The sequence below is a fragment of the Psammomys obesus genome, unplaced genomic scaffold (genome assembly GCF_907164565.1).
Source record: "Psammomys obesus unplaced genomic scaffold, mPsaObe1.curated_primary_1811, whole genome shotgun sequence".
Classification (NCBI taxonomy): Eukaryota; Metazoa; Chordata; class Mammalia; order Rodentia; family Muridae; genus Psammomys; species Psammomys obesus.
The window spans coordinates 18,478,741-18,503,509 of NW_026585689.1; the positions used below are offsets into that span (position 1 = coordinate 18,478,741).

Consider the following 24,769-nt stretch of genomic DNA (forward strand, 5'->3'; position numbering starts at 1 on the left):
AAAGGAAAGGAAAGGAAAGGAAAGGAAAGGAAAGGAAAGGAAAGGAACCTATGAAACAAAGAATATTAAAGAGCTAGCTAATTAAATACTCTATACAGCCTCTACAATTAAATCAACTTCACACTGGCATATGAACAAATAGATTAATGAAACCAAAGGTAAAATAAAAAAGTTCTTAAATAAAAAGTATCAGTTAAGTATTAAGAGCATCTCAACTCAGTAGACAAATGTTAGGTAGCAGCATATCAAATCAGTGTATAGCCAAATGCTAAAAATATAGATATGACTTTCTATCTACCTTCCAAATATGGGAAATGACCAAACTAAATCAAATTCAAACACAAAAGAATTAATCAATGAAAATATAAGAAAAGGATTCCTTATAACCTAGTTATAGACTCCCTGCTTCCACCCAGTATTTGGCTGTCTCAGCATCTGCTGTTCCCATCAGCTGTTGGGTGGAGCCTCTTAGCAGACAGCTATGCTAGTCTCCTGTCTGCAAGCATAGAAGAGTAGCATTAATAGTGTCAGGGGTTGGTTGGTTCTCTCCCATGAGGATGGGTCTCTGGGTGGACCAGGCACTGGCTGGACAGTCCCTCAATCTCTGCTATATCTTTATCCATGCACATCTTGTAGGCAGGGTAAATTTTAGGTCAAAGTTTTTGTGGGTGGGTGGCTATTCCCCTCCCTACACTAGAAGTCCTGTCTAGTTAGAGGGTGGCCTCTTCTGTTTCCATGACCCATGCTATTAAGAGTCTCGGCTAGAATCACTCCCATATCCTCCCAAGAGCCTAACCTGTCCTAGGTCTCCAGCTTGTCTCAGAGATGCCCCGCCCACAGTTTCTCTTCTCTCTGCAAACCCTCTGTCCTTCTGACCGCCCCCCCACTTCCCAGTCTGATCTACACCTTCACTTCTCTCCAAGATCACTCTGCAACCCAGTTCCCTCTCTTCAACCACTTCTGCTGTCTATTCTGATTTATTTTTTATCTTCCTTCTAAGACAACAGTTCTCAACCTGTGGACCATGACCACTATGGTAGTTGCATATCAAATATCCTGCATATCAGATATTTACATTATGTTTCATAACAGTAACAAAATTAGAGTTATGAAGTAGCAAGTAAGTAACTTTATAGTTGGGGGTCACCATAACATGAAGAACTATAGTAAAGAGTCACAGCATTAGGAAAGCTGAGATTTTAATAGATGTATATATGTTCTCAAAGCTCCTAAAGGTTGTTTTGTCTTTTATTCCTAGCCTTTTAAATTGAATATTTTTTATTAACAGACATTCAAGATTTATTCAATTTTTGTTCCAGGCACAAAACCCAGGGCTTTGCTTAACCTCTATTTCTAACCCCCTTTTCTTTGCACAAATATACTAATGTCCTCATCACAAGCACTAGCCATTCTGAATAAAACTGTGTTCTTAAGTTTCTTGCATCTACATTTGAATATTTTAATTGCCCATTTCTGTGCTGAAATCTGCAGTCTGTTCAAGGATGCTGCCCATCTTACCCACTTATTTATTTATTGATTGATTTTACTGATTATTTTGACTCTTGATAATGTGATTTTTTAATTTCTTATTTATTTGTTTGTTTGTTTATTTGCATTTTCCCCAAAACAAGGTTTCTCTGTGTAGCCTTCACTGTCCTGGACTTGCTTTGTAGACCAGACTGGCCTTGAATTCACAGAGATCCGCTTGCCTCTGCCTCCCAGAGTGCTAGGATTATAGGCATGCACCACTACACATGGCTAGTGTTAATTTTTTTATCCTAATATTCATGTTCTAAAAATCATGTGTAAATTTGTAATGTTTTGTTTCATATTATGGGACAGTATAAACTATAGTATCATTTATGCTTGGAAACACTCTTGTCTTTTCTTGCAACTGTGCCTTTATTGGAGCATACTTAAGCCTGTTAGAATTTAAGCTGAGGTAGGCAGGTGGGGGTGGATGTAAAAGGAATCAAGAAAAGGCCAGGGGATGAATATGATCACAATACATTGTATAAAATTCTCAGGTTAAAAAGAATAATTTTTAAAAATTAAGTTAAGTTGAACATGAGTTTTGTTTTTCTTTTCTGGCCATCAGTGGGTGAAAATAGGGTATTTCATCATTTATCACTTTCCATATCTCCCAACCCAAATTTAATAATGAAATACACACCTTTATTGCAGAGTACAGGGAATCTTATGAAAGGGAGGGGACAAGAGATCCACAAGGAGAGAAAGAAAAAAATAAAATAAAATCTGGGCCCAGGTGTCTTTTCTGAGACAGATACTCCAACCAAGGACCATTCATAGAGATAACATAGAACCCCTGCTTAGATATAGCCCAAGGCAGTTCAGTGTCCAAGTGGGTTCCCTAGTAATGGGAACAGGGACTGACATGAACGCAAAGGCTGGCTCTCTGATCACCTCCCCCTGAGGGGGGAGCAAGCTTAACAGGCCACAGAGGAAGACAATACAGCCAGTCCTGATGAGACCTGATAGGCTAGGAACTGATGGAAGGGGGGGAGGACCTCCCCTATCACTAGACTGGGGGAGGGGCATGGGTGGAGAAAAGGGAGGGTGGGGTTAAGAGGGGCATAGGGACAGGGCTACAGTTATAATTAATAAAAAAATAAATTAAAAAAAGAAATACAAACCTCTAATCTTTAAAAAATGACTATAGTCTCAACAGGTGGACAAAATACACAAAACATGTAATAAATGTCAAAATTATAGGTATTAAATTGCCAGTCATAACTAGTGCCAAATGAACCACTAAATTTCTAACCATGAACAAGATAATATATACAGGTTTCTTTAATATTGTCTTTAGGTTCAACAAATACTGAAGAGAAAATATTCTAATGCAATAGTAAATAAAGAATGTAGAGGGCTGGGGACATATAGCTCAGTGGTTGAGCACTTGTCTGGAAAGCACAGGCCCTGTGTTTAATCCCCAGCACTAGTGCCAATGGGTTAGGTAGGGGTAAGATTGAGTTTAGCAAGGAAACAGAATTAAAGCTACTAATTGCCCCCAAAAGCAAGAATATTTCTTTGTCTTCAGAGGGAACAGAAATAGAAAAGTAGAAATCTATACAGTGTATAGTTCTGTCTAAAATATGATTATAGTAGAGAATATAGGCAAAATCGAAAAAGGTACTAAGAATTGATCAATATAATTGAAAGAAAAAAGTTAAGTGTGCTGTTGCTGTAGAAAAGGAATTCAGATTAGAACTTTTCCCTCTTCCTTCACAGAAAAACAAACAATGAGGGCCTGCAAGATGGCTCAGTGCATAAATAACTTAGCCCCAAGCCTGATGTTTAATTCCCAGGATCCACAGGGAGGAGAGAGCAGACTACCACCTCCACGTAAGTGTACTTATGTGTACACACACACAAACACACACACACAGAGTAATTTAAAAAGAAAGACAAGTATACCTCATCCTCCACCCCTCCATTTCCTCTCCAGAAAAGAACAGACTTCCAAGACCTAGGAGGAGTTGGGGGAGGGTATACTGTGGTCAGGGTATATTGTATAAGAAAAGAATCTATTTTCAATTAGAAAGAAAAAAAACAAAGGAAGGAAGGAAATGAAAAATGATTGAATGTAAATTCAATCAATTTACAAGAAAAGAGAAAACGCCTAGCTAGTCATGACTAGCTATCTGAAGCTAACAGGTCTCCAGGCTTCTCAATCCTCAGTTTCCTTATCTACCAAGAATGAATTTGAGGTATACTTTAATTTAAATACATATAAACATATAAATGTGTGTGTGTGTGTGTGTATTCACAAAAAAGGGAAAATTTACATTTTTTAATAAAATACAGATTACAAGGAAGTAAACTCATGTAAAACCAAGACATATGTGGTTGCTGATTTTAAATATTTTTTTTATGACTCTTCATTTTCAAAATATTTGAAAAATAGTCAGGTGGATAAAAACAGAATTCATTTGCATTCTCTGTAAAGGTCCCCTTAAAAACCATAGTTCAACTGCCCAGCCTGGAGATGGTCTGTCTTCCTGCAGTGCAGAAAATACAGAATTTTATAAGGATGGACATATATAAATAAGTACCAGAGAATACAGGAGCTTACATATTTATATGCAGCATAAATATATATATTACATGCATAAAAAAACAGAATCTTAGACAGCTCAACTGAATAAAAGTTACACATACACGATGTAAACTATGAAAAAAATATAATGAATTCTGTGACTATTCTAGGTACCTTAATGTGGCTATAGGGGGTTCTTGTGCTGCTTCACTTAGTTATTCCTAGCATTCTTTCTGAAGTCAGTAAGTGGTAACTCAACCAGAAGGTTTCTCCTAACATCCCAGACCAGGTAAAGACTTTGTTATGCCCTCTCATTACATATTGCAATTATCTCAAAATTTCAATTACATAAGAGTATAACTGATGATTTAGTATCTCTAAATTCTGCAAGATTTTTGAGATTTTCGATGTATTTGTTTCTAACTTTTGCCTAAGAACCAGATGCAAAGCTTATAAGAAATAAATTACAGAATAGTTATGTACTTCTAGAAGAATTTTCTGGGTATTTGAGCAAAATAAAATACTATCAACACAAAGTTTTTACTATTTTAATGGAGCAATCATTTTCCTTTTTTTCTAATTTTTCTTCTAGTATGATAATAGTTCTCTTTTCTGTTACAGTAAGTTCCAATAATACAGAAACTTTTCATTAAAAAAAAAAACACTACTTAATAAGCAATTCAAATAACTCATTCTTTCACCCAATATTTTCCTTCTTATATAACATTTGATTCTTGTATTTTGAGAGAAGGTTTTATGTAACCTATGCTGGCCTCAACTCCCTATATTGCCAGTGATGATTTGAACTTCCGATTGTCCTGCCTCCACAAGATGCATGCTGGGATCATAAATTAGTGTAATCACACAGAGGGCACAGCACATAGTTTAAGACTTGATTCTTAAACTATTGTATTTTATATGAGCAGCAGTAAATAGGGTATCAAACAATAAAACAAATCACTATATAACATTTTAAATAATGGGAAGGGGGTTCTAAATTGGGAGTGAGATAAATACAGGATGAGGGAAGATATAATATCAGGAAGGATGTCTGAAAGTCATAAAAAAAAAAACATACCAAATTAACTACCTAAAAAGACACAATAATGTATATAAGCCTGTGTATAGATGTACATAAATACATACTTTAAATGAAATGTTGTCATCTGGGCTGACAATGGTCCCTCCAAGAGCGAAAGACCACCTAATAAAAACCCCAATACTAGGAAATGAGAAGCTCTCTTTTGAGCTGTTGGTCAGGGTTAACCAAGACACTCCCAAAATTTTAGAGACTATTGCTACTGCCCTTGGGTGACCCCCAGAAGGGGAAGATTAAGTTTCTAGTTCTGAAGACACCATGTACTTCAGACACATGCCCCCTAGAACTCCTGAGCTTGAACTGATTTGAGTGTTTCTTCCCTGGGGACTAGCTTTCACAGTGCCAGAAGTGCCATGCAAACTTTCATAGGAGGAAAGCAACCAACAGTCCTAATCCAACTATGATGCCTATGAACCACATCAATGACCAGCATGGCATGATAACCCCAAGGGCAAAGCAGCAACACATACACCTTGGTGCTAACTCTTCTCAAATTGGACTTACAAACAAATCAATAAGAAGGCACCATGAACACCTAGCCAACTACTCAGAGTAGGAAGTCCTGAATTCTGAAGAACCTATAACCATCACTCTACTAAGTCAGCATAATTCCCAACAACATTTTAATATACATATACACAAGCAGAATTTCACATATAGAGCAGGTTGTATTTAGTAATACATAGGTATATACATATATGACAGAAATTAATGAAAAGAAAGGCCATGAACTTGAAGATCAAGAAGGGGTATATGGGAGGATATGGATGGAAGAAAGGGAAGGAGTAAGTGATGTAACTATATTATAACCTCAAAATTTAAATCCCACTAGCAGGGTGCAGTGGGGCATGCCTGTAATCCCAGCACTTGGAGAGTCAGAGGCAGGCAGATCTTTGTAAGTTAGAAGCCATCCTGGTCTAAAAAGTGAGTCCAGGACAACCAAGGCTACACAGAGTAACTCTGTCTCTAAAAAACAAAATAAAATAAGATCCCAGCACTTGGGTGACAGAGGTCATCCTGGTCTATATATAGTGAGTTCCAGGAGTATATAGAAAGACTGTCTCAAAACAATTGGGAGTGAGATATTAATAATAAATATCAATAATAATAAAATAATAAAAACAACAATAATAATAATGATGATGATAATATACTTCCAAAAACTTTTAAAACTTTTATATTACAACACTATTGCTAAAAATGATGCTACAGAAAGGGAGGGTGGCATAATATCATTTTACAAAAAAGGATAATACTTATACTTAAAAATAATTTGTCATTTAATACTTTCATTTTCCTGAAAACTCAGCAGAGAATACTGAAAATGTTTTGGAAGTCATCAAAATATAAAATATTCCTTACAGTGGACATCAATTTTTGCCTACCTAGCCAGACTCATCTGCCACTTCCTGATACATTTCTTGAGAGAAGTGTTTATCTCTTCAGGATTTCCATTATTCAGTGGAGATGCTTATGTAGTACCTTTGTTTCCTGTAACATGGGTGGTATGGCACTTTCATTAGAATAAGCCAAAAGTTTTACCACCTTTTTCTCACTAGTGATTAACCAAAAAAGTAGACACGTACCCAAAATGGGCTTGAGCTCTTCTATACATACTTTTGTTTTTTGTTTTTTATTTTTTTTTCTTTTTGGTGGGGGGAATTGGTTAAGTTAATGAGCTGAGCTTAATCTAGTATTGTCAGAGGCTCTAGAAGAATTAAAGCAAAAGATTAAGCCTAGAAAAGAAAAAGAAAACCTGTTCTGAGTAGGATTCTATTCAGAAGATCCTAAAACTTGTTCCTATTTCAGTGTTTGCTTTCTTACTTTGAGTTACCTAATAAAGACACACACACAATTACGTTTCTTTCTTATTTTCACTTGTCTAGTTTGAGAAATAATTTTTGTAGTTAAAAGCAGAGTAAAAAATACAGTTTTCATTCCATTAAGCATTACAAAACATTTTTAAATAATCAAGTTTTTAAACTTCCCTTTTTACATTTAGGAACATGTTATCTTACATTTTTGCACGAGTTTAAGTATATATAACCAAATTTTAAAGAGCACAACTTTTTATTTCTTTTGATAATTATTTCTATTTTGAAATTATATATAATTGCATCATTTCCCCTCTTCTCTTTCCTCTCCAAATACTTCCACATAACCCTTCTTGCTCTTTCTAATTCATGGCCTCTTTTTTTTTCATTACTTTTTGTTACACATGCGTATGTATCTGTATAGTAGTGTGTGCACATGTTTCTAAATACATAAGTACAACCTTCTCAGTCTGAATGTTACAGATATGTCTGCCTCTTGTTTTTTTCAGGACAGATTCCTGAAATGTAGCCCAGGCTAACCTCAAACTCGTGATTCTTCTGTGTCAGCCTTCTGAGAAACAGGATTGTAGGTACATGCTACCATCTAAAACTTTCTCTTTTTCTTCAACTTTATACGTTCTGGCTTTTTAGTCATTACATTTTAACCATACTTCATATGAATTTATTTGTTTGTTTGTTTGTTTGTTTTTATGTGAATTGGTGTAAGGGTGTCAGATTCCCTGGAACTTGAGTCTCAGACAGTTGTGAGCTGTCATGTGGGTGCTGGGAATTGAACCTGAGTCCTCTGTAAGAGCAACCAGTGCTCTTAACCACTGTGCCATCTCTCTAGCTCCTTAACCATACTTATTAATTTCAACCCCACCTTTGGTATCTCAGTATTTCCTTTAACACAGCATAATGTTGTTTGAATGTTAGATCTGTCTTCTCAGCTCCCTCTTGAAAATGCAACTTTTAGGTTTCTCACATTAACACTATTCTTCCATAACTTTTTTTCAGTTTGCTTCCATTGTATTTTTTTTTTTTTTCACAATGAAGGTAATCTTGAAATGGCTCACGATTCCTTAATAACCATTAGTACTTTTAAAAATAAGACCACAAGCAGAAAACTCCAAACTTCTGGCAGGTGTTTCTTGAACTTTTAAGAGTAATTAAGTAAACAGATAGCTATTCCAGGAAGACTCTTTCAATGAGAGAACGCAAAGCTCACTGTACCAGCATCATTTAATTTCTTTAGAAGAAAACACCATGACCCTTAAGCCTAGTAAATGCCTTGACTAAAAAAACCTACAAGTAACTCTCACCCATATGCTTCCAAATGATGTCGGCTCCGATGAATAATTTACACCTTGCATGTTCACATTCCATGCCTACTGGTGGACAGGCAAGGAACACAAACTTCCTTCTACTTGATGTCATCACTACAGTTTTTAAAGCCCACTCTATAACTGAGTCTATGTACACTTAAAACTAAGAATTACAGATACATAACCTTAGAGACATACTCTGGTACTTTCTTTGTATTAGGCAGTGGAAAATTTCATAACCCAGAGTAGTGCCATGAGGCCAAACAGAAATAGTAGGTAGGTTTGCACTTGCTCCTGTGCTCTATATACTCCAGAAAATCGTGGCTATCTTTTTATCACTGCTGATCCTTAACTATTTTCTTTTCTCTGTATTTCTTTTACTTCTTTATTTTTATCATTTTAGTGGGCTCCTAGGAGGGCAAAAAGGAAAAACACAATTGCCCAGTTTATAATTTTAATTCACTGTTATCTGGAAAGTTTTAAGCCCCTTCACCCCCCCCCCCCCCCCCGCTAATTATCATGGCCTCAATTACCATATTCTGGGACTTAACATTCAAATTTGCCAAGAGCATTTGGAGAAACACAATGTAGTGGCAAGAAAATGTGTGTTCCACAAATCCACTTCAACCCAATAAAAGTAAAATTGTTCTTAAATGTTGAAAATTAAAACAAAGTAATTTTAAGTGAAGAAATGGCAATTTCTTTTTGAGAGACATTGGGAAAGTTGTCTTCCTCAGAAGAAACACCAAAAGCCAAAAATCACAGCAAACTCTGTTGATAAGAAATAGAGAGTACTTACACAGCAAGACTACTCAAAACATACTGGACGTGCTCACATTCATCTGGGAATGATGCGCTGGCTGATGTGAAACAGCAAAGTGCAGTCTGAAGAACCTGAAGCTGTGGCAAAGGGACCTGCCATCGTCCAGCATAATCTTCAACCACCTTAAGAAAAGTGATTTAAAAAGTACATTACTATGGCAAATGTTGCCAACTTTAAAATGCAGATAAAGAAAGTTTAAAAAAAAACATTAGTTCTACATGAATGTACATGGTTGAGAAGAAAAAGTGTCCTTATATTTTTTCTCACCATATAAATAAATCACCTATCTTTGAAAATGTAGAAAAGAAATACACTAAATGAATATGTTCAACTGGCAACGATTACCAATTTTTGTTAACAAATTTTACCTCCACATACAGCTTTTGTTTAAACATGAAAAGTATGAACATTAAAATAGCTAAAAAAAGAAAACTAGAAATGGACATGCATATTATTACCACTATTTATACAGCACTGAGCATTCTGTCAACAAGTGTTTCTTAAGATACAGTAGCATAATATTCTGATTATGAATATTTATTTACTATTTTTTAGGGGGAAAGGGAGTTATGATTCTTGAGGCTCGCTGGCTGCTACCTAAGTTCCAGACTCAGTGAGAGGCCCTGTTTTAAGAGAATAAGGCAAAAGATAGAACTGGACATGACCTGCTCCTCTGGCTTCCAAATAGGCACAAAGGTATATACAGCCCTACCCTACACACACACACACACACACACACACACACACACACACACAACCAATCAAACACCCAAGCTCATATAGATAATAAGTCAGTCATCATTTTGAGCTTTCCTAATTAGAATAACTTTGTAATAAAAATCTAAAAATTCAAGTTATAATTTTCAAAACACCAAAATGATTTAAAAGTAGACTCTAAAAAGGTAGAAAGCCATGTGAATCTGCAAATAACTTAAAGCCTATTATTTTTGGATGATTAATAAAGCATGTTCCTTGATCAACTCATCACTCCTTAAGTTGATTATGAAGGACTTTTAAGAGGTATTGTTGTTGTTGTTTTTTATCTATAAAATAAGGACCAACTTTCTTCTTTTCCTCTTCTGTAGAGGAAACAGGTAATTGAAAACAAATGGTAAACATGAATACATCAGTCGGAAAATTCTTACTCGATTTTTGTTCTCTTTTCGAACTCTGGACAGCATGACTCTTTTTCTCTACATTTTTGTTTATAAAATATTAACTTAGTCCTACTCAAAACATACCACAGTGAAGACAAATTTCTGCCTCTGCCCCGCCCTCAAAATCAGTTAGTCCAGGGGGTTAATGTTTGCAATGATCAGTGAGATCAAACCAACTGTAGGCCAAGGTTAATTGTACAGGTTTTGTTCTATATTCCTCAAGTTCTCTGCATTCATTACATGTGAGACCTACATGGCAGCATGGAGGTCAGCATAAAGATGTGACTTTCTTATTATAAACAGTAAAGACTTTACATCAATTGTGATGTCAATTTTCATTTGTTACCAAAACTATGGGAGTAACATACATTTTGCTTCATAAATTCTCATACTGATGCCTGAACAAAAGAATATAAACATATGCACAATATAAAGATTAAATTAAAATGAAATTAAATTAAAAAGAAATTCTAACTTCTGATACCAGTTTGCTCAGTATCCAAATGAATTAAATTTTGTTTGGGTATTGTTTTGTTTTATATTGTTTTTTAAGACAAGGTTTCTCTTTGTAGCTTTGCTGTCTTGGAACTCACTCTGTAGACAAGGCTAGCCTCAACCTCAGAGACCTGCCTGCCTCTGCCTTCCATTGCTGAGATTAAAGGTATGCTTCACCACCAAAATAAATTTTAAAAGAGATAAAACATTTATATTCATAGTGAGAGAATGAAAGAAAACTAACTAAAAAGGCATGCTGATTAAGATGGGGAGAAAACATGGACTTCCTTAGAAAGCACACTCTTAAAATTGGAGAAAGAGAAAGAGAGAGACCACAGCAGAATTATTCCCAAAGATGTAATTAGGGAAGAAGAAAGTACTAGCTGCTACCCATTAGAAAAAGAAATTACTGATGATTTCAATGGTACTTAACTGAGGAAAAAAAATGCTAACTATTGGACAGAAATCTCAAAACTGAGCCAGAGTGGAAATCCAACTATAATAAGTGGTCTTTTAAAAACTGATGGAAAATTAATAAAATATATAAAACTTTGCCTTGAACACCGAGAAATGTATAGAAAGCAGCAAAAATTTTCATAGATTTAATAGGTAAGCAAAATAGAGACTATTAAAATATCTGAAGTATTTCAAGCATATTATTTTGAGTTTATACTTAATACAAATAGCAATAATATGATCAGCACAGTACTATAAAGGAAAGACCTAGGGAGAAGAAAAGCAATAAGAAGTAGGTGGTCTGCTTTGGGCTAATAAAATTTTCTTAAGTGAAGAAGACAAGAGTGGGTAAATTTTGTTTGATGCTGAAGACAGCTTGATTTAAACTGATGTTTCATGGCATAGAGCTGGAAGGAGAAAAAAGCAGAGAGAAGGGAAAAGAAGGCAGGAGGACCAATTCACAAGTAGTCTAAAAAGTAAAGAAAACAACTCAGTTATGTTTACTGAAACTAAAGCATCCTATACCCCATTACTGCTCATAGAAATGTGACAGAAGAGGATGTTTATCCTGTCAATAAAGTTAAACTTTGTAGGACATAGGACAATTAAAAGCAAAGTAAAAAGATGAAAAGGAATATAGAACAGATGAGGTACTCTTCAGCTAGAGAGATGGCTCAGACCACTGTTCTAGAACCTACCTTGGGTAGCTCAAACCTATAACTCCAGCTCCAGGAGATCTTCCAGCTTCCTCTGACTTCTATGGGCAATTGCACCCACATGCACAGACCCACAAAAAGACACAATTAAAAGTAAATTTTTTTCTGTTTGGTTTTTAAAGAAGCTTTTATTGGTTTCCAAAGACAATAGATATATAGATATATAGATATAGATATATATATATTTTTTCAAAAACATCTAAAAGAAGTTCATTTCTTAGTTATTATATATGTGGTATGAACATGGAGCAGAAGAGTGCTTTTATGATTTACTTAGTCTAAGTTTAAAATGTCAGGGGTAACAAAGTGCTAAAGTGTCTGAGCACAAAGATGAAAATAGGTAACAAGAACTGAACACTGGCCTATGAACAGTGGAAGACTACGGCGTCACTTCGGGTTCTTCACACACTACATGCTGTGCTACTACACGGACTCCATGCTAACTCTAGCAGAGTACCAGGACCACACAGAACTTCAAATATAGGAAACCTCAATTAAGACCTAGTACTTTTGGCTGCAAACCATTGACTTTATAAAATTTATAAAAGGAAAAATTCAAACCTACTTCCAGGATGCAAAAATGTTTGGGGATAAGCAATCTCTGCCACAAAACAAAAACAAACAAACAAACAAACAAACAAACATTAATACAAACCTCTTTGTGAAGCTGTCTAGTAAAATTTAAATGCAAGTTATAAATAGACAGAGCTCAGTCAGCAAAAAGCCTATTTTACCAGCATGAGGACCTGAGTTCAGATCCCTAGGACCCACATGAAAGCCGGGCATGGCAGCAAGAGTATGTAGGCCTGGTGGGTGACAAATGCATTTCCAGAGCTCTCTACCCAGCCAGCCTGAGCTTCAGGTTCAGTAAAATTCTGTTTTAAAAAACAAGGTGTAGCCTTTCCGCTCAGCTGCTCTCCAGCACTGGAGGCAGCCCTGGCACCAGGCCGGAATGGCATGATCCTGAAGCCCCACTTCCACAAGGATTGGCAGCGGTGAGTGGATACTTGGGTTCAACCAGCCGGCACGCAATATCCACCGACGCAAGGCCCAGCAGGCGAAAGCTCACCGCATTGCACCTCGTCGCGCATCCGGTCCCATCAGGCCCATAGTGAGGTGCCCACAGTTTGAGACCACACCAAGGTCTGAGCCGGCAGGGGCTTCAGCCTGGAAGAGCTCCAGGTGGCTGGTATCCATAAGAAAAATGGCTTGCACCATCGGCATCTCTGTGGACCCAAGAAGGCGAAACAACTCTACTGAGTCACTACAGGTCAATTTGCAGAGCCTGCAGGAGTACCACTCAGGCTCATATTTTTCCCCAGGAAGCTTCTGCTCCCAAGAAGGGCGATAGTTCTGCTTAAGAGCTGAAATTGGCCACCCAGCTAATGGGACCTGTGATGCCCACCTGGAATGTCTACAAAAAGGAGAAAGCCAGAGTCATCACAGAAGAAAAGAACTTCAAGGCTTTAGCCAGTCCTCATATGGCCCGGGCAAAGGCCTAGATCTTTGGCACTGAGCAAAAAGGGCGAAGGAAACTGCAGAGCACGACGTTGAAAAGACAGAGTAATACACAGTTGAAATGTTGCAATAAATTTTCCATAAAGAAAAAAAAAAGTGGAGCTAGGCATAATGGTGCACACCTTTATGAGGCAGAAGCAGACAGATCTCTGGGTTCCAAAATCAGTATGGTCTGCATTGAGATAGTTAGTCTATGTCCCCCACATGTATGTGCACATACACAGCAATAAGTAAATAAACATTATTAATTCAAGTAATTGATGATAATGACTGATAAGGCTAAAAGCAAACTCACTTTATATAGTTTTGATATGTTATGATTTGAACATAGACTATTTCCAAAATCCTCATGTGTTGAAATCAGAGTTTTGACCTAATAAATGGACTAATCCACCAGTAGTTTCATAATTTGATGGCATTATTGGAAGTGATGAAACTTCAGATGTGAGGCCTAAGTGGAGGAACGTGCCTCCATAACTTCCTCCCACCTGTTCTGCTTCCTGGCTACCATGCATTGAGCAGCTCTGTTCTACTAATCTTGCCTCATTTCAGGCCCAAAGCATGCAGCTAGCCAACCATGGTCTAAAATCTCTGGTAACAGGAGACAATTCAACTGAACAAATTAATACATTATTAATCAGTAGGTTAAATTTGATACATATAAACATCTATACCAAAGCCATTCAACACCCAAATTAAAACCAAAAAGAATTTATGTTAGAAATCTTGGTTTAAAAAGTTAAAGCATAATCATGGTGGACAGTGATTTGTGTATTGCTAGGACAAAAGCCTCAATAAATGTAGGGCCTGGGTTTGAATCTTAGTACTATAAAGGGGCAAAGACAGCAACCAAAAGGAAAACACAACAAAATTTACTCTGTATACATTAATGTCCATATAGTCTCTACTAAGATCTTACACTGAAGCACTACTGAAAGAAAGGAAACAAGTTCTGTATTTCAATAAATTCATCAGCTGCTTTATAAGGCATTGTTCTTATACCAAGAAGAATGTCCTCAAATTACAACTATGTCTACTGTAGCTACATAATACCTTACAGCTAGATGATTAAGTAATTTGTCCTTTTTAAAGGGAATACACTAACAATTGAAACAGGAATATATTAATTCTTTGAGCCAGCAAATCATCCTGCTCATTGGGTTTCTTAACTGTTTATTTGCACATTATCTCTATATACTCAGATTAGAACCTCGCCTACTTTCAAAAACTTCTTTTGGGCATTTAAACATCATTCACAAAATGCTAAATACTTTACTTCCTTAACATTTCTAGTAACTGTCCTCTCACCTCACTCTATTTTCACTATAACTAGTGTTGGAATCTGTAAGCAGACATCTCTACAGCCAGCCTCAAGGGACCTGACAAACGGTATATAAGGCATCTAATGAGGCCACCTATGGACCACCTGCACATGCTCTGGGTCACCTTATAAGAGAACCCTGCTTTACCTGTTTGCTCTCGTGCTCTCTCTTCTTCTCTCTCTCTCTCTCCTCTCCTCTCTCCTACCCTGCCCAGGGACAGTCTCTGTGACCCCCTCCCCCCTTCCCTTAATAAAACCTCCCACGTGGAACCAGTCACGTGGCATCACCTGCCAAGTAACTAGTAGTCTGTCAGGCCCTCAATCACTCATTTTCTAGCTATTCAACAATGGCATCCTTTTTTATTTAGGCTTTCATACATTACCTTCCCTTATATATCTTAAAGCATTTAATAGTCACAAAAATACAGCTTTGCTTTCATCTCTATACATACTATTTCATAAAATTCAAACTCCTAAGCCAAGATCTAGAAGAAGCTACCTTTCCAAGCTTATGTTGTAAGTCTTAGGGTCCACTGAGGACAGACCCTCCCTGAAAGTCAGCTTTGGACTGTACTACCTGCTTCCCTGATAACTCTAAAAAGGTAAACATATTACCTTTGCACTCTTGGGCCTCCTGGTCAAGATACAAAACAAAATACCGCTGTCCCAGCATGAAGAAGATGACAATCTGATCTGTTCTAAAGATTAGAGCATTATAGAGCATTATATACCTTCTTTAAGAGGTAACCCAGCTAAGCCTGTCAGTCACCTGGCCAGGAGTCCATGCCACAGGAAAAGAGGGGAGAAAAAAAGCAAACCTGTTTCCTTTTCTTCTATATCCTTTTTCTTTCAGCTAGTGGCCAATCCCTAGACATGTGGACCCTAACTCTCTAGGCTTTTTCACTGCCTCTGAGTTTTCTCCCTTTGCCAACCTGCACTGCTGAACATGCCCGCTTTCAAATTCTAACTCAAGCAGCTTGGCTTTCCCTCTTCCTGCTCTCCGTCTACCTGCTTCCAGAGATTTGCAGCTTGTCTGTGTTGGTTTTCTTCCTCAAATTCTAGATTGTTCTTAAGCTTTTTAGTCCTTGACTGAATTCTTTGATTAGCAAGACCCCGTGCACACTAGTATCAACATAAGAATATAGACATCTTTTCCTGAAAAGCATGGGTGACTAGACTCTTGCTCCAGGAATAAGTTAGGTTCTGGAATGCAAAATTATGAATGCATATGTACTATTTTTATAAACACAGGACGGCACACAGGAAACCAAAGTAATACTTTTTTTTTTATAAAGAACAGCTTTTAATATTTTCATAATTCTTGTCTACTTAATTTTTACACCTTGATCCTGTCTTGACTACAAGTTATACATACTTGCTTTAATTAATTTAAACATCTGAGAAAAATCATCTATCACTATTTTGCCCGCCTATAACCACAACTAACATCTTGTACTTCCGTATTTACTTAGGAGTCATAAGGCTCGATTCTTATTAGGACACTATGGCACACTCCTTAATCCCAGAACAGAAAAAGGAGAGGCAGACAGCTCTCTATGAGTTTGAGGCCAGCCTGATCTACATAGTGAGTTCCAGGACAGCCATGGATAATAAAGAAATAGAAACCATGTCTCAAAACAAAACAAAGAATACACCTCTCTGAACTTCAGAGGATTGCTCATAAAATGAAGATTAAAAATAGTTTTTAATGTGGGGGGGGGGTGAGGGTGGCTCACACCTTGATCCCAGCACTAGGGAGGCATGGGCCAACCTGGACTACAGAGTGTGTTTAGGCCAACCAGTACTACATAGAGAAACCCTGCCTCAAAAGAAACAAAACAAACAAAAAACTGAATGAATAAAAAGCTTAATAGTGTTGCAAATAATAAATAACAATCTAGAACAGAGAGTGACACTTTTTTCTTAAAGGACCAGTAAATAGGTTAAGGGCTGTATACATTCTCCATCCTAGCTACTCACTTGCTATATCATAAAGACCAATGACAGAAAAGAGATAATGCAGGAGCAAACTGCACCAGTGCTGACTTGCAAACAGGCAGAGTAGCTGTGTAGCTGCCTCGATTAGCAGCAGAGGTTCACAGCTGTGGGTATTTAGATTACTGCTTACTGTTTGCAAGCAACTAATGAAGTTCTTAAAAGAATCTGATTTGGGGGCTGGAGAGAGGGCTCAGAGGTTAAGAGCACTGAAAGCTCTTCCAGATGATCCAGGTTCAGTTCCCAGACATACATGCAGGGAAAACACCAATGGACATTGAATGAATGAATGAATGAATGAATGAATGAATGAATGAATGAATAGGATTTAAAAAGCAATCTGACTTTAAAACCTCAGACTAGCTCATAAAGAAATGAAATTATAACATTTAAATTTCAGAAGTCTGAAGACTTCGAGAAATCTCTTTCTAGTGAAACATGTTATCTAACTATTCTTTACAACAAAATTCCTTTGCCCCTAAAGTCCAGATGTAAGCACATAGGAATAAGCTGACTTAGAATCAAACTCTGTAATCCCACTACAAATGAATTATTTCACTTGATTTTTTTTTGAGTTGTATTTTTCTAGATTGCTACATATTTATTAAAACATTAGTTCTGTGGATAAAACTATTTTATTTTAGGTCATGAGAGTTGAAAAAAGAGTCCAATTATTTTGCAAGTATATTAATTAATTGTAGTACAAAGATCGTAGTGCATTTTGCTCCTTTAGAAGACAATGAGAAACCATGTACAAATTTTAGAAACTTACAAATAGTGTCTATAATATAGATGATCATGGGCAATAGTTTTTCAAGTGTGCTAAGTTGAAGGAAAGTAAAGTAAGACCAATGCATATCCATTTTATTTAGAATTGGTAGAAACTTCTAAAGTATTCTAAATAACATGGACAGATGAAAACCTTAATCATTTATTAATACTTAAAATACCAACCATGTTATCCTCTTTTAAAAAGATAATAAACATAATTTCTACTGGTTTCACACCATAGCACATTTACATTTTGAGACTAAGTCAACCTAAAAAGGTATTAAAAACCAACACGTATATTAATTGGTTTTCTTTTGTTTTCCTCAGTTAATAATAAGTAAAAGCCTTCCATGAAATTCACCTTTTATGAATACTAATACTCAAGTTTTTGAAAAGCATTTTTTAAAGGCTACGTTTTAAAAATACCAAAAGGAACATATGTAGTAAAGTGATGCAAAACGTTGCTCTGGACACTCACAATACACCAGAGCAAGGACTGACAAATACTGTCAGTATTTGTCTTCAACTTTTATATTTACTCTTTCGTTTTTGATGTTGGTTTTTTAGAGGCAGAGTTTTTCTGTGTAGCCCTGGTTGTAAACCAGGCTCACTCTATAGACAAGGCTGGCCCCTAACTCAGAGGTACGTCTGCCTCTGCCTCTGCCTCACAAGTGCTGGGATTAAGGGTGTGCATCATCATGCTCACTCAGTGTTATATTTATTCTTTTTTAATATAATTTTTATTTATTACAAAGTATTCACTTTGTATCCCAGCTGTAGCCCCCACCCTCATCTCTTCCCCATCCCACCGTCCCTCCCTCCCTCATCTCCCATACCCCTTCCCCAGTTCACTATTAGGGGAGGTCCTCCTCCCCTTCCATCTGACCTTAGACTATCAGTTCTCATCAGGACTCTCTTTCATAATCTTTCTCTGTGGCCTGGTAAAGATATTTATTCTTTACTGAGCTAATTTTCAACATTTACTTAAATGTAAAGGAATAAACATATATATACTTCTGTTCTCACTTGCAAACTCAACTAAGTGTTAAAGTGCTTTTGTTTTAAAAGACCTAAAAACACAGAAACATACAAACACACACAAAAAAGTCAAAATGGAGATTCTTGACTACAGTTAGGTAACTAGGAAGTAGCTGGAGGAAGTTGTTCCTAGTTTGAGACCTAAGAAGCTTAAATCCAAAACATCAGTGAAGAAGGTTCAGGAACAAGCTAAGCTGTGCTTTAAGGACAATATAGCCCCAAGAAAGAGAGGAAAAAATATAAAATAAAATCACAGAAATGTGAGGCACTTCATACTTGTATAATTAAAAGTGAAAGGGGAGTCAAAAATCACACACACACACACACACACACACTCACACACACACACACACACACACAAAAAAAAAAAAAAAAAACCTGGCAAAATAATCTCCCCTAGATCTCCTTCCTCAGACAAAAATAGAACCTAACCCTTAATTCTTTCTTTGGAGAGAAATGTAAGAAAGAGACTAAAAAACAATGGAGGAAAGGATGTATGAAGAAAGTGAGTATAAGAGTTCAGACTGGATATACTCAATAACAGGGACGTAAGGTCCCTACTACTTCCTCCCTCAATTAGGCCAACTGATCACACCTAACATTAAAAGGGAGAAAGCATAAGCAGGTAGGTGTGGTGGGGTGTGTGTGTGTGTGTGTGTGTGTGTGCGTGTAAGTTGCAAGTGACTAGCTCTGAAAAAAAAAAGGAAAAAATGTTTTGTTTTGTTTTTTTGTTTTTTTTAGAAAACTTGTACTGAACAGTGGCCCATGCCTGTAATCCCAGAACTCTGGGAGGCAGAGGCAGGTGGATCTCTGTGAGTTTGAGGCCAGGTTGGTCTGCAAAGTGAGTCCAGGACAGCCAAGGCTACACAGAGAAACCCTGTCTTCAAAAAAAAAAAAAAAAAAAAAAGAAAAAGAAAGAAAAAAATAGTGTCCCCTTACCTAGCCCCCAAATAAGATTTCTATAACTCAGTACTCAAATAGGTTTTCTTCCTTACTTACTAAGTAGAATCCTAAGCATGAATTAATCTTTTGTTGTTTTTTTATTGTTGTTTAAGGTCTAACATTCTTTGTGGATAGGGATGTCTAAACAAGCTGCAAGAAGCCTACACTATGTGTTGGAGGTTGGGCAGGATTTCTAGCCCCACCCACTAGCTGCAGGTCAGGACAATCTATTCTGAGACTTTTGAATGCCCTGAGGAAAACAAAATTCCTCAAAACGGAGAGAGAAAACGTAGTTGCTTTACAAATCATTGCTTCATTCATCAGGAGCATCTTACTTACAAACAGACTAAAATGCAAAAATGGTAACATTTTACAATATTCTCTGAAGATTAATCAACTGTCCAAAAATTAGATTATCTCTAATGCTCCTCTTAAACCCACAGAGGATTTTGCATCACAGAAATATTAATAGCTTATCTCTTTACGCCTACCTACGTCGACGAACATAGAGGCTTTATGTTCACTATGTCCATTCTCTCATTTTATAGCTTGTCATCTTCCAGGGGTGGCTGTCAAGTCCACGGTAATACAAAATAATTTTACAGTCTACTTTAACCTATCAGATTATTTCCAGATATATTTCATTTTAATCACTCTAGTACTAAAACTAAAAATGAAGTGTTTTAGCTTACTTAGTTTATAATATATGACCAAAGTCAAATTATTATAGGTTTTAGGAATTGAATGCTTCCCACACCTAACAAGTCAAGGGAGAAAATAATGATGTTTCTTCAAATAACTTTTACTACTATGGCATAACAAAGTATCCTTTTAACCTTTTTAAAATGGGTTTTTGTTTTGTTTTGTTTATTACTGTTTTGAAACACAGTCTCTCTACATTGCCCTGGCTGTCCTAGATGTCACTATGTAGACCAGGGTGACCTCTGCATCTGCCTCCTGTGTGCAGAGGCACACAGATTAAAAGCTGGATTAAAAGCTGCTCCACCACGCCTGATTCCTTTTTAAATTTTGCATCTGTGCTTCCTTGAGTACTTTCAGGATTGTTTTGGCCCCCGGCCTGTCATTAACTTTTCACCACTCTATCCCATCCACACCAAACAATTCAACCTAGGTGTTTGATCATTTTAATTTACCTTTCAGTAGATATCAAAGAATTCAAATCCCAGCTTGTTTTTCCTTTGGAATCTAAGAAAAGTTAAATTGTTTAGGCTTCAAATTCTGCTATGGAACTTGTTATCTAAAAGTTAAGAGTTAATAGCCTCTTAGTAAAAGTTACCCTCCCCTCCCTTTCATATCAAAGCACATTAAGTATAGGGTAAGCACCCATTCTACTGAAGCATTTCTGAGCAAATAACTAACAAAAGCCAAGGGAGGGGGTAATTAGAAGAAATTAGTCCATGGAGTTTTTATTTTACTTTTCTTTAAAAGAACTGTTTCCAGGCTGGAGAGATGACTCAGTAGTTAAAAGCACTGTCTGCTCTTCCAGAGGTGTCCTGAGTTCAATTTTCAGAAATTACATGGTGGCTTATAACCATCTATACTAGAAGCTGGATGCCCTCTTCTGGCATGCAGATGTACATACAGATAGAGCACTCATATACGTAAAATAAATAAAATCTTAAAAAAAGAAAAAGGGCTGTTCATTTCTCTCTCCTGTAACCACAACTACTGCCAAAGAATTTTTATTCATATTTCCCTCAAAAAGGAAAGAGATAAACTTCTCAATATTACTAAACTGTATACATAATTCATATATTTAGCTTATTGCCACTACAATTATTTATTTTACATTATTTTAATTATGAATTTAATTAAATATTAAATTGTCTTTTTAAAAGTTACTTGTGATTAATCTGCTAAAAATAAAAATTATTTAATATTACTATTAGTAAACAATAGAATACTAATTTTAAAAGCATTGATCTTTGTAAAGATCTTTGATCCAGTTATATAAGCCAGTTTTCCTTACTGGCAAACCAAACAATTAACATAGTTATATTTTATTAAGTAGTAGATGAGATGTAACTTATTATATGTGAGTCTTTCATTCTGCTTAAAATACGTAAAAAACATACATATATATAATATATAAAGCTCTCTTGCAAATAGAAACTGAATAGGAACAAAGAATGAGCTCTATAGCAGATTTAAATGCTCTGAAAGAGATAATAAAGTTTCAGGGAAAAAAATGGTAATATCAATGTATGCTGATACAGTATTCATAATTTAGCTATATAAAGTGACGTTCACTTCATTTTTCCTGTTCAATTTTAGTCCTGGCTATTCGTAACTTAGAACTAAAAAAAAAAAAAAAAAAAAATAGCTAACTTCATTTGTTCTTAAAACATTTTAAAGTCAACAATCAGAATCTGATTTTGTTTTGTTTACTGACTCAGGGTCTCACTATATAATCCATGCGATCCTTGATCTTGTGCTCCTGGTGAACCACAGGAGCAATCATAGTTTTTCATAAACTAAATCTGCTTGTTTGGTCTTAAAAAAATTAACTTCAAAAAGAAATTTAAGAATAGGTAAAGGTTCTCCAAATACTCTGGCACTCAAACTTTTCAGCAATGAGCAATCATTTGAGCAAGTAAATTAACACTACCAGGCTGGCGGTAGAGCTCAGTGGGAAATGAGTCTTTGCCCCAATGTACAGTGTGCATACATACACACACACACACACACACACACACACACGGTGGGGGGCTAGAGTGAAGCAGAAACAGAGAGAACTAAGTTGTTCTTTTAAACAGGAAATGTGAGTGTGTCCTAAAACAATAGCATTTGTTTCAGAATATAGTTAAAATATCAAGCGCATGCTAATTCTTCTAACTTTGAAGTTCCTAGGTATACATAGGTATACATAGGTATACATAGGCTGCTAAACATTAAACATGTAGTTAGAAGAGAGACACTCTAAAAATCAAGACACTGAACTTCAGTGAACATCAATGGTGAAGATGAAAACACGTTTTCGAGAAAGTCACTAAATAAGTCTGTCAGTCCTGTTGGTGCATGCTTGTGATCGATACCAGCACTTGGGGAAGCAGAGGCAGGGTGATCTCTATGCGTTCTAAGCAAACTGTTCTACAAAGTGAGTCCAGGACAAGCAAAGCTACACAGAGAAACCCTGTCTCGGGGGAAAAAAGAAAAAAAAAGGCAATACATAGAGAAAAATGTTAAAGATATACACTGTCTACACCCAGACTGTTTCCACCTTCAAACTAATTTATCTATGATATTGTCAGAAAACTTGACAAAAGAAATATTTTAATCATTAGGAACTTATCCAAAAATATCAACTTATATCCTTTCTTTCCCCTTAAATGCTTGGCAGGGTGTAAAATGAAATGTCAACAAATTTAATGCCCATCCTCTCCTTGTTCGCCTTATTGAGCACCTGTGACCAGAATGAAATTAACGGCTAACTGACCCAAACCTTCCATGTACTTACCCAGTTAAAACTATCCCAATTGACAAAAAAGGAAACTGAGGCATAGGGATTAAGTATGTTGTACAGGCAAACAGCTAAGAAACAGTAGAGCCAGAACTTGAACTCCATGTGCACAATAAGAAGCGTTTTTAAAGGTAGTATGAAAAAAAGTATCTTTTTTAAAAGAGCAAGCGTTGCAAATGTTAAAAAAAAAAATTGTATTACAAATGTATGCGGATGAGAATGCAGATTACACAAACTTTATCCCTAAACACGTAGGTCGTTTCTATATTTGCTCACAATTAAATACAAAACTACATTCAATCCTAAAAGCAGTCCGAAGGAAAAAGGAAGTAATTTATTGTCATTTTTCCGATACGGAATTTAACAGACTAACCAAAAAAACACATAATTTAAAGGATGGGGGAGGGGTGGGGTAACAGAGCAATAGTTTCAGAAAAACGACTTTCTCTGTGTGCAGTTAATTAGGAAACAGTGTATTTGTCAGAGAAGGAGATCAAAAAAGGGGAAAGATGACAATCACTCCAACAGCGTCCCACACCCAAAACACGCCCCCCACCACACACACACACACCTCGGGGGTGGGGGTGGGGAGCGGAGTAGCTAACGGTTGGCCAGTGAGGCCAACTGAAGAGCTGGCCCAGAAGGACCTAGTGAGGGGATGACAGGAGACCCTCGCAGCGGGGGAGGGGTGGCGATGACAGGAGGGCAGGCAGTGGGGCGACAGCGTGCTTGGCGTCTCCGAAAAGGAGAATGCGGGGGACCGGGGTCTTGAGAGAAAGGCAGGGGAGCCCAGCCGGAGTGAGAGGAACCGGGGTAGGGAACGAGTGAAAGGCGGGACCCCTCGGGCACGAAGACCGTCTGCGTGAGGCACGGCATGTCAGGACGCGGTTCTTCCCCGCTGACCGTCCCGCGTCCGGCCCCTCCGCCACCACAAACTCACTTTCTTCCGCACCCCCGAAGTCCGCAAGTCGCCCCCCAGCCCGCTCCCCGTCCCCCCATCGCCGAGCCGGAGAGGTGCAGAGTGGGCACCGGGGCTCCCCGGACGCCCTCTCCGCCCGGACCCAGCCCAGATCCGTGGGCCACAAGGCCAGGAGCCGCGCACAGGCCCAGGAGCCCGGTGACAAGTCGGAGCGGCCAACGGGCGCCTCACCTGACAGAAACGTCGGCAGTAATCCCGGCTGCTGATCCCGACGCCGCCGCCACAGCCGCTGCTGCCGGCGCCCCCTCCGCCGTCGCCCGCGGCTCGGAGCCCCACGGGGCCCGGGGGAGACTCCACAATGGCCACGAGCTCTTCCCCGAGGCGCTCGGCCTCTTGGTCGCTCTCTTCCTCCGCCATGAGGCTCTCGCCGCCCAGCGCGTACCCAGCCCCTGCGCCGCCGCCGCCGCCGCCGCCTCGGCTAACCTCCTCCTCCCCTAGTCCCCTCCTCCTTTCCCTCCGCCCCAGCCGGACAGGGCCTCTCCGCCGGGCTCCACTTCCGGCTCCGCCCACCCACGCCCCCAGCTCTCACTGGAGGAAGGAAGCCGCCAATCACCGGCGTGCCCACCCCACACTCCTATTGGCCAGGATGGCCGTCTGTTTGACAGCCCTGCCGTCTGTTGGTCGGCGCGGCTCGGCGGTTGCCGAGGTCCGCCTACGAGCTCTGCCATAGGGCGCGCCGGAGGACGGGGCGCGGCGGGGGACACGGCGGCCGCGGCGGGTTTCGCTCGGGCGGCGGCGGCGGCGGCGGCGGCGGCGGCGGCGGCGGCGGCGGCGGCGGG

General features: G+C 38.1%; 1 protein-coding gene and 1 pseudogene across 1 annotated transcript in view; one reads left to right on the plus strand and one right to left on the minus strand.

The window, feature by feature from the left end:
• Znf654 (zinc finger protein 654) overlaps positions 1-24,390 on the minus strand; it is a 63,688-nt gene extending 39,298 nt beyond the window's left edge. The window contains exons 1-2 of the mRNA XM_055594505.1: positions 24,162-24,390; positions 9,098-9,243 (exon numbers count right to left, since the gene is read on the minus strand). Of these exons, the coding sequence (XP_055450480.1) occupies positions 9,098-9,243; positions 24,162-24,347 (332 nt within the window). The 5' untranslated portion in view covers positions 24,348-24,390. The remainder of the gene's footprint in view (positions 1-9,097; positions 9,244-24,161) is intronic.
• On the plus strand, positions 11,052-13,512 carry LOC129666011 (60S ribosomal protein L13-like; annotated as a pseudogene).
• Positions 24,391-24,769: the final 379 nt, after the last annotated feature.